This window comes from Dromiciops gliroides, chromosome 3 (genome assembly GCF_019393635.1).
Source record: "Dromiciops gliroides isolate mDroGli1 chromosome 3, mDroGli1.pri, whole genome shotgun sequence".
NCBI classification, from domain to species: domain Eukaryota; kingdom Metazoa; phylum Chordata; class Mammalia; order Microbiotheria; family Microbiotheriidae; genus Dromiciops; species Dromiciops gliroides.
This window is the reverse complement of record NC_057863.1, coordinates 662988082-663002275: the sequence shown is the minus strand read 5'-3', so window position 1 is coordinate 663002275 and position 14194 is coordinate 662988082. Positions and strand designations below refer to the sequence as shown.

The 14194-nt window shown below is 40.1% G+C and overlaps 1 protein-coding gene across 2 annotated transcripts in view; it reads right to left on the bottom strand.

Moving 5' to 3' along the window:
- Positions 1-901: 901 nt before the first annotated feature.
- The window catches only part of LOC122745423 (zinc finger protein 665-like), a 28338-nt gene continuing 15045 nt past the window's right edge, over positions 902-14194 (bottom strand). For both annotated transcript variants that reach the window (XM_043990718.1, XM_043990719.1), the window contains 3 exons: positions 8990-9116; positions 7148-7243; positions 902-4724 (listed from right to left, as the gene is read on the bottom strand). In XM_043990718.1, coding sequence (XP_043846653.1) covers positions 1735-4724; positions 7148-7243; positions 8990-9116 — 3213 coding nt within the window. In that variant the 3' untranslated portion in view covers positions 902-1734. The remainder of the gene's footprint in view (positions 4725-7147; positions 7244-8989; positions 9117-14194) is intronic.

Genomic DNA, 14194 nt, shown 5'->3' with positions numbered 1-14194 from the left:
TGGACAGAGACAGATGAATGGACTCTTGAGGAGAACACATCTTTAGAGCTGGAAGAGACTATAGAAGCTGGGGCAGATCTCATTCTAGAGATGAGCAAAGCAAAGCATGGAGAGGTTGTCCCCTGTCCAGAGTTACAGAGCTACAGAATACCTTAGTCAGGATTGAACCTGAAACTTCCTGATTCCAAACCCAGAATTCTACCCTTTACAAGAAATGCCTTTATCTACATTGTTTGGAACAGCAATTTGAATTAAAACAAAAGTGATTCAGCTATCCATATGTTCAGCCTACTGATGTCATTATGAGACCCAAAAAATAATAATAATTTCCGTAGTGATTTAAATCTTTGGGAACATTTTACAAATATTGTCTAATTGGAGGCTCACATCAGCTTTGAGAGGTAGGTGCTCTTACTATTCACATTCTACAGATGGGAAAACTCAGGGAAGAAGTCAAATGACTTGCCAAGGGTGATGCAAGCTACTAAATTTTAGAGACCAAATATGAACTCAGGAACCTGTGCTTCCAGGCATAGCAAACTAACTACTGCTGCTGAAGGAAAGCATGACAAGGGACAACTAGGTGGTGCAGTGGATAGAGCACTGACCCTGGAGTCAGGAGGACCTGAGTTCAGATCTGGCTTCAGATACTTGACACTTAAGCTGTGTGACCCTGGTCAAGTCACTTAATCCCAATTTGCACCCACCCCACCCCCCCACCCCAAAAAAAGAAAAAGCATGACAGACATAGATATCCAACAGACACCAAAATATTTATATAAGGACTTTTTTTGAGCCAACAAAGAACAGGAAACAAAGTGAGTACTGATCAACAGGGAAATGGCTGAAATAATTGCAACATATGAATTCCATGAAATATTAAGGAGTAATGACAAAAAACTATTCCAATTACAGGACTTTTTGCACAGTAGGAAATCTATGCTATCTATTGAGGTCTCTATATTGGGAAATGTATCAAGTCTGTGCTGCAATAAGAGACCTCTTGTTCATTCGATCTAAAAGTTTCATCTCTAGCATGAATTCTCTAAGATACAATCAAGTAGGACCTCTAGGTCAAGGAAGGCCTTTCCATAATCACTGCTTTCATAGGCCTTCATTCCAATATGAATACCCTGTTGTCTACTGATATTGCTCTTGCAGAGTAAAGCACATCCCCCTTTGAGAACATGTATAAGTTTTCTGTCCAATATGAATCCTCTGATGTAAAAAGATGATCTCTGTCTGAAGGGCTTCTGACAGTGACTCAATCTAGAGCTCTGCATTAGAATGATTTTTCTTATGTGGAACAAGCTCTGTACTTCATCTCAATGCCTTTCCTCATTATACTAATATGACTTTTCTCCAGTACGAATGCTCTGATGAGAAATATTCTAAAGATTCTCCCCAGTATGGATTATATCAAGTTCAGTAGACTTAGAATTGATAACTAAAGCACCTGCCATGTTCATGACACTCAAGAAGTTTCTCTGTACAATGGAGTCTTAGATGTTCCCCAAGACTGCAGCTCTGTAGCAAAGCCTTTCCACATTCATTACAATCAGCTTTCTCTGCAGTGTGGATTCTTTTATGTTCAGCAAGGTTGTAATGAAATGAGAAAACCTTTCCTTATTGATTATGTTCATAACGTTTCTCTCCAGTGTGGTTTTTGATGTGTAGCAGGACTGGCCTGCCTCGGGAAAGTCTTTCTATATTGACTACATTCAAAACCTTTCTTTACAGTGTGGATTCTGTGATGGGCAGCAAGATGGGAATTCCATTGACAAGGCTTTCCACATTGATTACACTCATAAGCATGTTTTTTGTGTGAATTTTCTGATGTACAGAAAGATTGAAGCTCCGAGTGAAAGCTTTTCCACATTGATTACATTGAAAAGGTTTCTCTCCAGTGTGGGTTCTCTGGTGTGTATCTAGACCAGACCTCCTTGTAAAAGCCTTTCCACATTGATTACATTTATGAGGTTTCTCTCCAGTGTGCATTCTCTGATGGGAGGCAAGATGGGATTTTGTTCGGAAAGTCTTTCCACATTGATTACATTCATAAGGTTTCTCTCCAGTATGGAGTCTCTGATGTGTAGCAAAACTGGAACTATGTTTGAAAGCTTTCCCACATTGATTACATTGATAAGGTTTCTCTCCACTGTGGATTCTCTGATGTGTAATAAGATTGGAGTTCTGTCGGAAAGTCTTCCCACAGTGATTACATATATAAGGCTTCTCTCCAGTATGGAGTCTCTGATGTGTATCAAAACTGGAACTATGTTTGAAAGCCTTTCCACATTGATTACATTCATAAGGTTTCTCTCCACTATGAATTCTCTGATGGGTAATAAGATTGGAGTTCTGTTGGAAAGTCTTTCCACATTGATTACATTCATAAGGTTTCTTTCCAGTGTGGATTCTCTGATGGGAAGCAAGATTGGAATTCCATTGAGAAGCATTTTCACACTGATTATGTCCATAAGGATTCTTTTTTTGGTGGATTTTCTGATGTACAGAAAGATTGGAGCTATCAGTGAAAGCTTTTCCACACTGATTACATTCATAAGGTTTCTCTCCTGTGTGGGTTCTCTGATGTACAACAAGGCTGCAGTTGTATCTGAAAGCCTTCCCACATTGATTACATTCATAAGGTTTCTCTCCACTATGAATTCTCTGATGTGTAATAAGATTGGAGCTCTGAGTGAAAGTCTTTCCACACTGATTACATTCATAAGGTTTCTTTCCAGTGTGAATTTTTTGATGGGAATTAAGATTGGAATTCCATTGGGAAGTATTTTCACACTGATTATTTCCATAAGGATTTTTTGTATGGATTCTCTGATGTACAGAAAGATTGGAGCTATGAGTGAAAGCTTTCCCACATTGATCACATTTATAAGGTTTCTCTCCTCTGTGGATTCTCTGATGGATAGTAAGACTGGAGCTGTACCTGAAAGTCTTGTCACACTGATTACATTCATAAGGTTTCTCTCCACTATGGATTCTCTGATGGGTAATAAGATTGGAGTGCTGTTGGAAAGTCTTTCCACATTGATTACATTCATAAGGTTTCTTTCCACTGTGGATTCTCTGATGGGAAGCAAGATTGGAGTTCCATTGGGAAGCATTTTCACACTGATCATGTTCATAAGGATTCTTTTTTTTGTGGATTCTCTGATGTACAGAAAGATTGGAGCTTTGAGTGAAAGCCTTTCCACAGTGTTTACATTTATAAGGTTTCTCCCCTGTGTGGATTCTCTGATGGATAACAAGACTGCAGTTGTTGATGAAAGCCTTGCCACATTGATTACATTCATAAGGTTTCTCTCCACTATGGATTCTCTGATGTGTAATAAGATTGGAGCTCTGAGTGAAAGTCTTTCCACATTGATTACATTCATAAGGTTTCTTTCCAGTGTGGATTTTCTGATGGGAATCAAGATTGGAATTCCATTGGGAAGTATTTTCACACTGATTATGTCCAAAAGAATTCTTTCTTGTATGCATCCTCTGATGTACATAAAGATTGGATCTATGAGTGAAAGCTTTTCCACACTGATTACATTCATAAGGTTTCTCTCCTCTGTGGATTCTCTGATGGGCTACAAGACTAGAGTTATAGCTGAAAGTCTTCCCACACTGATTACATTCATAAGGTTTCTCTCCACTATGAATTCTCTGATGTGTATTAAGATTGGAGCTCTGAGTGAAAGTTTTTCCACATTGATTACATTCATAAGGTTTCTTTCCAGTGTGGATTCTCTGATGGGAAGCAAGATTGGAGTTCCACTGGGAAGCATTTTCACACTGATTATGTCCATAAGGATTCTTCTTTTTGTGGATTCTCAGATGTACAGAAAGATTGGAGCTCTGAGTGAAAGCTTTTCCACATTGATTACATTTATAAGGTTTTTCTCCAGTATGGATTCTCTGATGTGTAGCCAGATCAGACCTCCTTATAAAACCCTTTCCACAATGATTACATTCATAAGGTTTCTCTCCTGTGTGGGTTCTCTGATGGATAACAAGACTGCAGTTGTATCTGAAAGTTTTCCCACACTGATTACATTCATAAGGTTTCTCTGCGGTATGAATCTTCTGATGTTTAACTAGATCTGAGTTCAAATAAAAGGTCTTCTCACACTGATTATATGAACATGTTTTCTCACCAGTATGAAATCTAGCATGGTAAGGAAGAGATGAATGAAGGGATAAAGTTGTTTCACCTTCATTACATTCATCAGGCTCCCTTCTAATGTGAGTTTTCTGATGAGTAACAAGATTAGAGTTCTGGCTGAAGGACTTCTGTTCTTCATTACATAGATGAAGCTTTTTGCCAATATCACTTTTCTGATATCCACTAAGGTCTGAATTCAAGCTGAAAGTCATTTTCTGTTGATTACCTTGATGCAGTAATACTTCAGGAGGCTTCTCATGGGACTGAATAAGTTCTACCTGTTCAGTAAAGCATTCCCTATATCTACCGTACTCAAAACAGTCATTCCTTGGGGACATTGTCCCACAGTGACTTAGGACTGAATATTGTATGAAGCTCTTTCCAACTTCATCAGATTCACATGGATTCTTTGGATTTTTATCCACCTTGATATCAGAGTCATAGATTTCTCTCACATTGAAGTCACAGGGACTGTCACTCATGAATCTTAGCTGGCCAGATTCTTCCACAGAAATGCTCAAATTTGTAGTCATCTCTTTCACTGCATCTGAAGAAAGAAATAAACACATATATACATATATCTATGTATGTATTATACACGTACACACACACACACACACAAATATGTAATTTCCCCTCTAATGGCAGAAAGGAAACTAAACGTTATTCTACTTCCCCAGGCAAAAAGAAGTTTCCAACCCAACCAGGTAGAATCAATCACTGGAATATGACATTAGCTAAATTCACAGTAAGCCATTAACAAACATCCTCCAGCCCCTGTGACTAGATGTGCTTCTTCTCCAGTATAAATGGCCTTTTTCCATGCACTGTCAACACCTTCTTTAAATGCTGTTTAAAATTTTTTGCTTTATGTTATGAATTTCAGGTAATCTTCTTGCTTTTTTGTAATGCTCAGAATTGGTGAATGATCACATGGTCATTAACCAATTTCATAGACTGCTGGGAAATGTTTCTTGTTTTTAATTCTCATGTAATAACATTCAGTGTTGCCACTAACTACTCATATTCTTTTTTTTTGGTAAGGCAATTGGGGTTAAGTGACTTGCCCAGGGTCACACAGCTAGTAAATGGCAAGTGTCTGAGGGCTGGATTTGAACGTAGGTCCTCCTGAATCCAGGGCCACTGTGCCACCTAGCTGCCCCTATCCATATATTTTCTAAAATATACCTTCATTGATTCCAAACTGTCACGATCAGGCAGATTTGCAAAGGTTTAGGTGTTCATGCCATGATTATATCCAACTCTGTCCACTTCTAAGGGCAACAAATTCCTTCTCAATCTGACATCAGATTGCTTCCAAGCATCCAAGTAATATCCCCTTCCCTCCCAATATTGCATCTTTCTTAGTTCAGGCCTCAATCACCTCATATCTGAGATACTATTGCAAGAGTCTCCTTGTTAGCCTCACCATAGCATAGCAAATCTCTCCCCCATCCACTCAATCCCCCCTCCAGCTGTCAAACTCACCTTCCTAAATAAAATGTTCCTCTCTTCATGTCACTGCCTACTCCATAAACTCCCTTGGCTCCCTATCACAAGGACCAAATATAGAGTCCTCTGCTTAGCTGTTCAGTCCTTCATCACCTGCCTCTCTCCTCCCTTTCCAGTCTTCTTTCACTGACTCCCCTCCACATGTTCAATAATCAGTGGTACAGGCCTCCTCTCTATCTGGACCAGGACATTCCATCTGCTGACTCCATGTTCTCTCTGCTGCCCCTCATGCTTGCTCTGGCTTCTCTCAAGCATCACCTACAATCCCTCATTCTACAATAAGTCTTCTCCAGGCCTCCTTAGCCAAGGGGGCTTCCCTCTCTTGATGGGCTCCAATTCATCCTGTGCATAATGGGTTATTCATAGCTGTTTGCATGTTGTCTTCCCTACTAGACTGTGAAGTCCTTCAGAGCAGAGCTTGTCACCTGCCTTTTGTTACAGGTAAAATAATTGTAAGAGACACCAGTTTGGGGCAAACATATTATGATTTTTTTCAATTTCTACTAGTAAAGGTGTGAACAAGCAGGGCCCTAGGTTCTTATGATTCTGAGAGAGAGACAGAGAGAAAGAGAGAAGGAAAGAGACAGAGACAGAGAGAGACAGAGACAGAGACAGAGGACAGGCAGAGAGAGAGTCAGAGATACCCTGAATGAGACTGCAGGACTACTTTTCCAGGCTTTTATCCCTTTTCAGTAAAAGGCAGGTCATTTTCCATCAATCAGATCTAACTGGTTCAGGTATTTGAAAGTAGATTATATCAGGTCTGAAGGACAGGAACTGTTGGCTCGATTAGAATCCAATGAATTTGGATCCTGCCCAAACCAGGCCAGCTGGCTGGCTACTATCTGGGTGTGGTCCCAAGGGGCACAGTGAGTCTGGCTGACAGCAAGTAACAAAAAGGGGAAGCTGAGTTTTCCCATATACTTGTGGTTTTATTTTGGTTTTTTTTTAGCAAGGCAATTGGGGTTAAGTGATTTGCCCAGGGTCACACAGCTAGTACTCTATCCACTGTGCCACCTACCTGCCCCTCCCATATACTTGTTAATAATTATTTTCTCACTCTTTCTTTGTATCCCTGGTGCCAGCAGCACAGGTCTTGGAATGAAAAGCAGGTGCTTAATAAATGTTTGTTGACTTGAAGAAAATCTAGGACAGTGTTCATTCCTACAGGAGACCTGCAGTCCTTTTTGAATGATTTCAGGAGAGTTCTGTACCCCAAAGTTCCAAGGAGTGACCTACACACGATCATAGACTTATCACTGGAAGGAAACTGGAAGGCCATGGAGGTTAAACACCTTGTTTTACAGATGGGGAAACTGAGGCTCAGAAGCTCAGTGGTGTGCCCTGGAACATGTTACTAAACAGGAATTTCCAGGTCAGGTCTGCCTGTCCCCAAGGCTAGCACTCCCTTCACTACAACACAAACATCTCTCATACAGCTGCTTACATGTGACTCACCTGGACAAAGGTGCCTTGGGCCTTTTGGCTCCAGAAGCCATGGTGCTCCCCCTTCCTGAGAAGAGGAGGTCAGATCTTCTCTGGAAACTGGAAGCCCTAGGCATGGGGAATGAAGAAAGGATGAGGATGGAGAGAAATGTGAAATGTGGGACTCTTCAGGCAATGGGGAGGGGCAAGCAAGGACCACAGGATGGTTCCCAGGATTCTTCATGGAGGGTTTCCATGGTAATGATTGTTGGGATCTGTGGAGGGGGATCATGGGATCATGCAGCCAGTTGGCAATCAGAAAATCCCATCTCTGGCCACCTCTTTCACAGGGGCTCCATAGCTTCCAAAGATGTAGAAATCAGAAGCAGGGGCAGCTAGGTGGCGCAGTGGATAAAGCACCAGCCCTGGATTCAGGAGAACCTGAGTTCCAATCTGGTTGTAGACACTTGACACTTACTAGCTATGTGACCCTGGGCAAGTCATATAACCCCCATTGCCCCGCAAATAAATAAAAAGAAAAGAAAAGAAAAACAAAGAAAGAAATTAGAAGCAGCTGGAAATGGAGTGATAAGAGCCCTGGGACCAGAATCAGAAAGGCTTGATTTCAAGTCCAGCTTCAGACACTTGGGAGCTGTGTGCCTCTGGGCAAATGACTTCACTTTTGTGTGCCTCAGTTTCCTCAGCTATAGAATGCGGATGCCAGTACTAAAATCAGAGATATTGTGAGGATCCAATGAGAATACTTACAAATGACTTAGTACAGTGCCTGGCACATAGTAGGTCTATGCAAATGCTCATAGCATCCCCTGTTTTACAAAGCACATGTGCTGCAATTAAAGGGAACAATGAAGGAGAATAATGTAACTTGTTATATTAGTGAGCAGAATAAATTGGTTTACCATCATTTATTTATTAAGTCTATGGACAATGAATTGATTTTTTCCAGTAAAATCTTTTGTCCTCTAATTGCTTGAGTTATGGGTCTTTCTCTGTGAACTTAGTTCAGAATCCAACTGGTCTTTAATGGGTTATCTTTCAAAATCCAGCTCTCCTGCCAATCACTGATCCATCATTGACTCAAGGAAGTTAGCCATCCCTGAGGGATGCATATGAATACTAGGGTGCTGACTTTAACATCTAGGACACCAAGCCATCCTTCAAGCATGTCTGGTTTGCAATGATGCTCTCTTCAATCCCATGATGTTATCTCCCTGTTCTGTTCTTTGCTCTGTATTCCCCAAAACCTATAAAAGGGGAGTTGTCTGTTTGGGATCTTTGGCCAGAGGTAGAACAGTGGTCCATTTTACTGGCAGGTAGCATTCCCTTACTAATAAAGGTGATCTTGCCCAGAGAAGTGCTTCAGTTTATCTCACTGTTGAATCTCAGACACACTAGGCAGGATTAGGAGCAATGAGCTACAAAGTGATGCTTGTTAACAAGAAGACCTTTCTAAATTCTACACCCTTCTTAAAGAGAAAGGGAGGCCTCGGCTGGTAGAGGGTTTCCCTTCACTGCCCATCTTCAGGGAAAAACTGCATAAACAGTTGTGAGAGATTTTGCAGACAAAATTCACCTCCACTTGGAGGTTACACTGCACATCACCTCTACAAGGAACTCTGAATAAGAGGTTCTCTAATACTGGCAACTTTGTGTGGAACAAAGGAAATGCCAGCTTCCCCTCACATAATTCAAAGACCTGTCACAGGAAAGCCAGGCAGCAGAAGGGGCCTGTGGAGACACCAGCACTTCTGCCTTTCAAATAACTGAGAGAGGCTCAAACCCTGCCCAGCAGGTAGGGAATGAAGACGCTGCTTTGATGGCAGATTCAGAGTTACCAGAGGCAAAGGTCCTTACCCACAGAGAGAAGGGTCTGGACATTGTCCAGCATGACCTCCTTGTACAGCTCTTTCTCAGAATGGTCCAACAGGCACCACTCCTCCAGGGTGAAGTGCACAACTACATCCTTGAATGTCACCGACTCCTAAAACATCAAAAATCACAAAATTAAGCAGAGAGACTCCAGAATTCATCTAGTCCAACCCTCATTCACTTCAAGCAGGAAGCAGAAGAGATTTGCCCCAAATGCCTATCACCTTTAAGAGTGCCAGAGCCAATACTTGAAACCATAGTCATTAAGAGCCCAATGGCATGTTAAGAAAAGAATTTTAGGGGGCAGCTAGGTGGCGCAGTGGATAAAGCACTGGCCTTGGATTCAGGAGTACCTGAGTTCAAATCCAGCCTCAGACACTTGACACTTAACTAGCTGTGTGACCCTGGGCAAGTCACTTAACCCTCATTGCCCTGCAAAAATTAAAAAAAAAACAAAAACAAAAAAAAGAAAAGAATTTTATATTTGAAGTGACAATGATGCAGGAATAAAAGCTGGAGAAATATCTTACTACTGAATGTTTTTCCCTATGAAATAACAGAGAAAGTATGTGTTCTACCAGTGAGGGATGAGAGTCTGTGGAGAAAGAGAGAAGGTGAGGTGAAATTCCTCCTCATTAGAAGTGTCATAAGGGAAATCTTAAGAAAAAAGAAAATTCTATGAAGGGTTTGTGAGAAGCCGGCAAGTCCTGGGTATTCTAGGAGGGAAAGGTTACCTGTGGTCACTGAAGAGAGCAAAGAAAAGGCACTTTCTACTTAATTTCCTGAAAGGCTGAAATAAAGTCTCAGTGAGATGAAAGCATGAAGGAGTCTTAACAAATAGTGCTCATGGGGGCAGCTAGGTGGCACAGTGGATAAAGCACCGGCCCTGGATTCAGGAGTACCTGAGTTCAAATATGGCCTCAGACACTTGACGCTTGCTAGCTGTGTGACCCTGGGCAAGTTACTTAATCCCCATTGCCCCTTAAAAAAAAAAAAAAGAAACAGTGCTCACATCAGTTGGGAGAGGCGGAACCAAGATGGCGGAGAGGAAGCAGCAAGCTGCCTGAGCTCTCCTTCTGTTCCCTCAAAAAGAACATTAAATCAAGCCTTTGGACGGATTCTGAAGCTACAGAACCTGCAAAGAGACAGAGAGACACAGTCTTCCAACCAGAGATAATTTAGAAGACTTCAGGAAAAGGTCGGTCTGACTCGGGCAAAAGGGAGGCCCAGCCCAGTGCCTAGGGGGTCAGGGAAAGTCAGCAGGAGCTGCTGGCCACAGCCGAACAACTGAGGCCCCTGGAAACTGGCTCAAAAATCTGGTGGCCAAGAAGGACAATGGAAAAACCTACCTGCACCAGCTGAGAGGGCAAGTTGCCAGCTGTAGGGCCACAAACAGAACAGGCGGGATCAGGCGCCTGACTGAGTGGGCTCAGACAGGAAGTGCAGGGGAGTGAACTGCACACACTATAAAGGCCTCAGAGTAAAAAGCTGGTCACACAGCACCTATACGCCTGCACAAGAAGCCCAAAACAGGGACCCTGGTGCCCCCAGAGCAGATCTCAACTTAAAAAATAAATAAATAAGCTGCAATAATGAGTAAGAAGCAAAAAAGAGCCCTCTCTATCAAGAGCTTCTGTATCAATAGGGAAGAAGCCAACACAAATGCAGATGAGGACAATACCCTCAAATTGCCTACATGTGAAGCCTCACGAGGGAAGGTGAATTGGTCTCAAGAACAAAAAGCCTTCCTGAAAGAGCTCATAAAGGATTTTAAAAATCAATTGAGAGAGGTAGAAGAAAAAATGGGGAGAGAAATGAAAGCAAAACAAGAAAACTATGAAAAAAGAATCAGCAGCTTGGAAAAGGAAGCACAAAGATTGACTGCAGAAAACAATTCCTTAAAAAATTCATCTGGCCAAATGGAAAAAAGGTGCATAATTTCACTGAAGAAAACAATGTCTTAAAAAATTCATTTTGCCAAATGGAAAAATGGTGCATAATCTCACTGAAGAAAACAATGCCTTAAAAATTAAAATTGGACAGTTGGAAGATAAGGAATCCATGAGACGCCAGGAATCAGTCAAGCAGAATCAAAAGAATGAAAAAATAGAAAAAATGTGAAATACTTCATTGGAAAGACAACTGATCTGGAAAACAGGTCCAGGAGAGACAATTTGAGAATCACTGGACTGCCTCAAAGTCATGACCAGAAAAAGAATCTAGACACCATATTCCAAGAAATTATTAAGGAGAACTGTCCTGATATCATAGAATCAAAGGATAAAATCATCATTGAATGAATCCACCGATCACCTCCTGAAAGAGACCCCAAAAGGAAAACAAGGAATATTGTAGCCATATTCCAGAACTATCAGGTGAAGGAAAAAATACTCCAAGCATCCAGAAAGAAGCAATTTAAATATCATGGAGCCACAGTCAGGATTGCTCAGGACCTGGCAGCTTCAACATTAAAGGACTGCAAGGCTTGGAATATGATATTCCGGAAGGCAAAGGAGCTTGGATTGCAGCCAAGAATCTATTATCCAGCAAAAATGTGCATTCTCTTTCAGGGGAAAAGATGGACATTTAATGACATTGGGGTTTTTCAATCTTTCCTGGTGAAAAGACCAGAACTGAATAGAAAATTTGATCTAGACATACAAGACTCAAGAGAAGTTTAAAAAGGTAAACAGGGGGGGGGAAAAAGGTTACTCAATTAGGTTAAACTGTTTATATCCTTACACGGGAAGATAATACTCATAATTCTTAAGAACTGTAAATGTATTTGGGCAGAGAGAAGGACTTTACACAGAGGGTATAATTATAAATTGTCTTTGATGTGATGATACAAAAAAAAAAATTAAGGGGTTAAAAAGGGAGTCTATGGGGGGGAGAAGAAAGGGGAGGTGGAATGGGATGAATTATATCATATGAAGAGGTGAAAAAAAACCTATTACAATAGAGGAAAAGAAAGGAGGGGTGAACATTGTTTCAACCCTACTCTCATTAGATTTGATTCAAAGAGGGAACAACATACATTCAGTGGGATAAAGAAACTTAACTCATTCTTTAGGGAAGCAAAAGGGGAAGGGAAAGGGGGGGACTGATAGAAGGGAGGACAAAAGCAAGGGAGAAAAGGGTAAAGAAAAGAGAGGGGTGTGACAAAAAGGAAAGGCAGATTGGGGGAGGCAGGGATAAGAAGTAAAATGTCGGTGAGGAGGAATAGGGTGAAAGAAGGGGGGGAAAGTACAAAGGGGATAAATAGAATGGAGGGGAATAGACAGTAATAATAACTGTGAATGTGAATGGGATGAACTCTGCTATAAAATGGAAGCGAATTGCAGAGTGGATTAAAAACCAGAATCCTACAATATGCTGTTTAAAAGAAACACATTTGAATCAGAGTGATACACAGAGAGTAAAGGTAAAAGGCTGGAGCAGAATATATTATGCTTCAGCTAAAGTAAAAAAAGCAGGGGTAGCAATCCTTATCTCAGACAAAGTGCAGGCAAAAATAGATCTCATTAAAAGAGATAAGGAAGGAAATTACATCTTGCTTAAAGGTACAATAGATAATGAAGTAATATCAATATTGAATATGTATGCGCCAAGTGGTATAGCATCCAAGTTCTTAAGAGGAGAAGTTAAATGAGTTACAAGAGGAATTAGACAGTAATACTATACTAGTGGGGGACCTGAATCTCCCCCTCTCAGAATTAGATAAATCTAGCTGAAAAATAAATAAGAAAGAAGTGAAAGAGGTGAATAGATTACTAGAAAATTTAGATATGATAGATGTCTGGAGAAAATTGAATGGGGATAGGAAGGAATACCTTTTTCTCAGCAGTACATGGCACATTTTCAAAAATTGATCATGTATTAGGGCACAAAAACATCATAGTTAAATGTAGAAAGGCAGAAAAAGTAAATGCATCCTTCTCAGATCATGATGCAATAAAAATTACATGTAAGAAAGAGCCAGGGAAAAGTAGAATGAAAATCAATTGGAAACTAAGTAATTTCATTCTAAAGAATGAATGGGCCAAACAAGAAATCATAGCAACAATCAATAACTATATCTAAGAGAATGACAATAATGAGACAACATACCAAAATCTATGGGATGCAGCCAAAGCAGTGCTTAGGGGAAAATTTATAGCTCTAAATGCTTACATGAATAAAAAAGAGAAAGAGGAGATTAATGAATTGGGCATGCAACTTAAAAAGCTAGAAAAAGAACAAATTAGAAATCCCCAATTAGATACTAAACTAGAGATCCTGAAAATTAAAGAGAAATTAATAAGACTGAAAGCAAAACTATAGAATTAATCAATAAAACTAAGAGCTGGTTTTATTAAAAAAAACAATAAAATAGATAAAATATTGGTTAATTTGATGAAAAAAAAGAAAGAAAACCAAATTACCAGTATCAAAAATGAAAAGGGTGATGTTACCACCAATGAAGTGGAAATTAAAGCAATAATTAGGAAATATTTTGCCCAACTGTATGCCAATAAATTTGACAATCTAAATGAAATGGATGAATATTTACAAAAATACAAACTGCCCAGGTTAACTGAAGAGGAAATAAAATCCTTAAATAAACTGATATTAGAAAAAGAAATTGAACAAGCCATTAATGGACTCCCTAAGAAAAAATCCCCAGGGCCAGATGGGTTTACAGGTGAATTTTACCATACATTTAAAGAACAATTAATTCCAATATTATACAAATTATTTGGAAAAATAGGTGAAGAAGGAGTTCTACCAAATTCCTTTTATGACACAAACATGGTGTTGAAACCTAAACTAGGCTAAGCAAAAACAGAGAAAGAAAATTATAGACCAATTTCCCTAATGAATATTGATGCTAAAATCTTAAATAAGATATTTGCAAGGAGATTACAGCAAGTGATCACCAGGATAATACACTATGACCAGGCGGGATTTATATCAGGAATGCAGGGCTGGTTCAACATTAGGAAAACTATCAACATAATCAACCACATCAATAAGAAAACCAACCAAAATCATATGATTATCTCAATAGATGCAGAGAAAGCTTTTGACAAAATACAGCACCCATTCCTAATAAAAACACTAGAGAGTTTAGGAATAGGTGGAGCTTTCCTTTGACCCAGTAATTCTACTTTTGGGTCTTTTTCCCAAAGAAATCATGGAAAGGGGGAA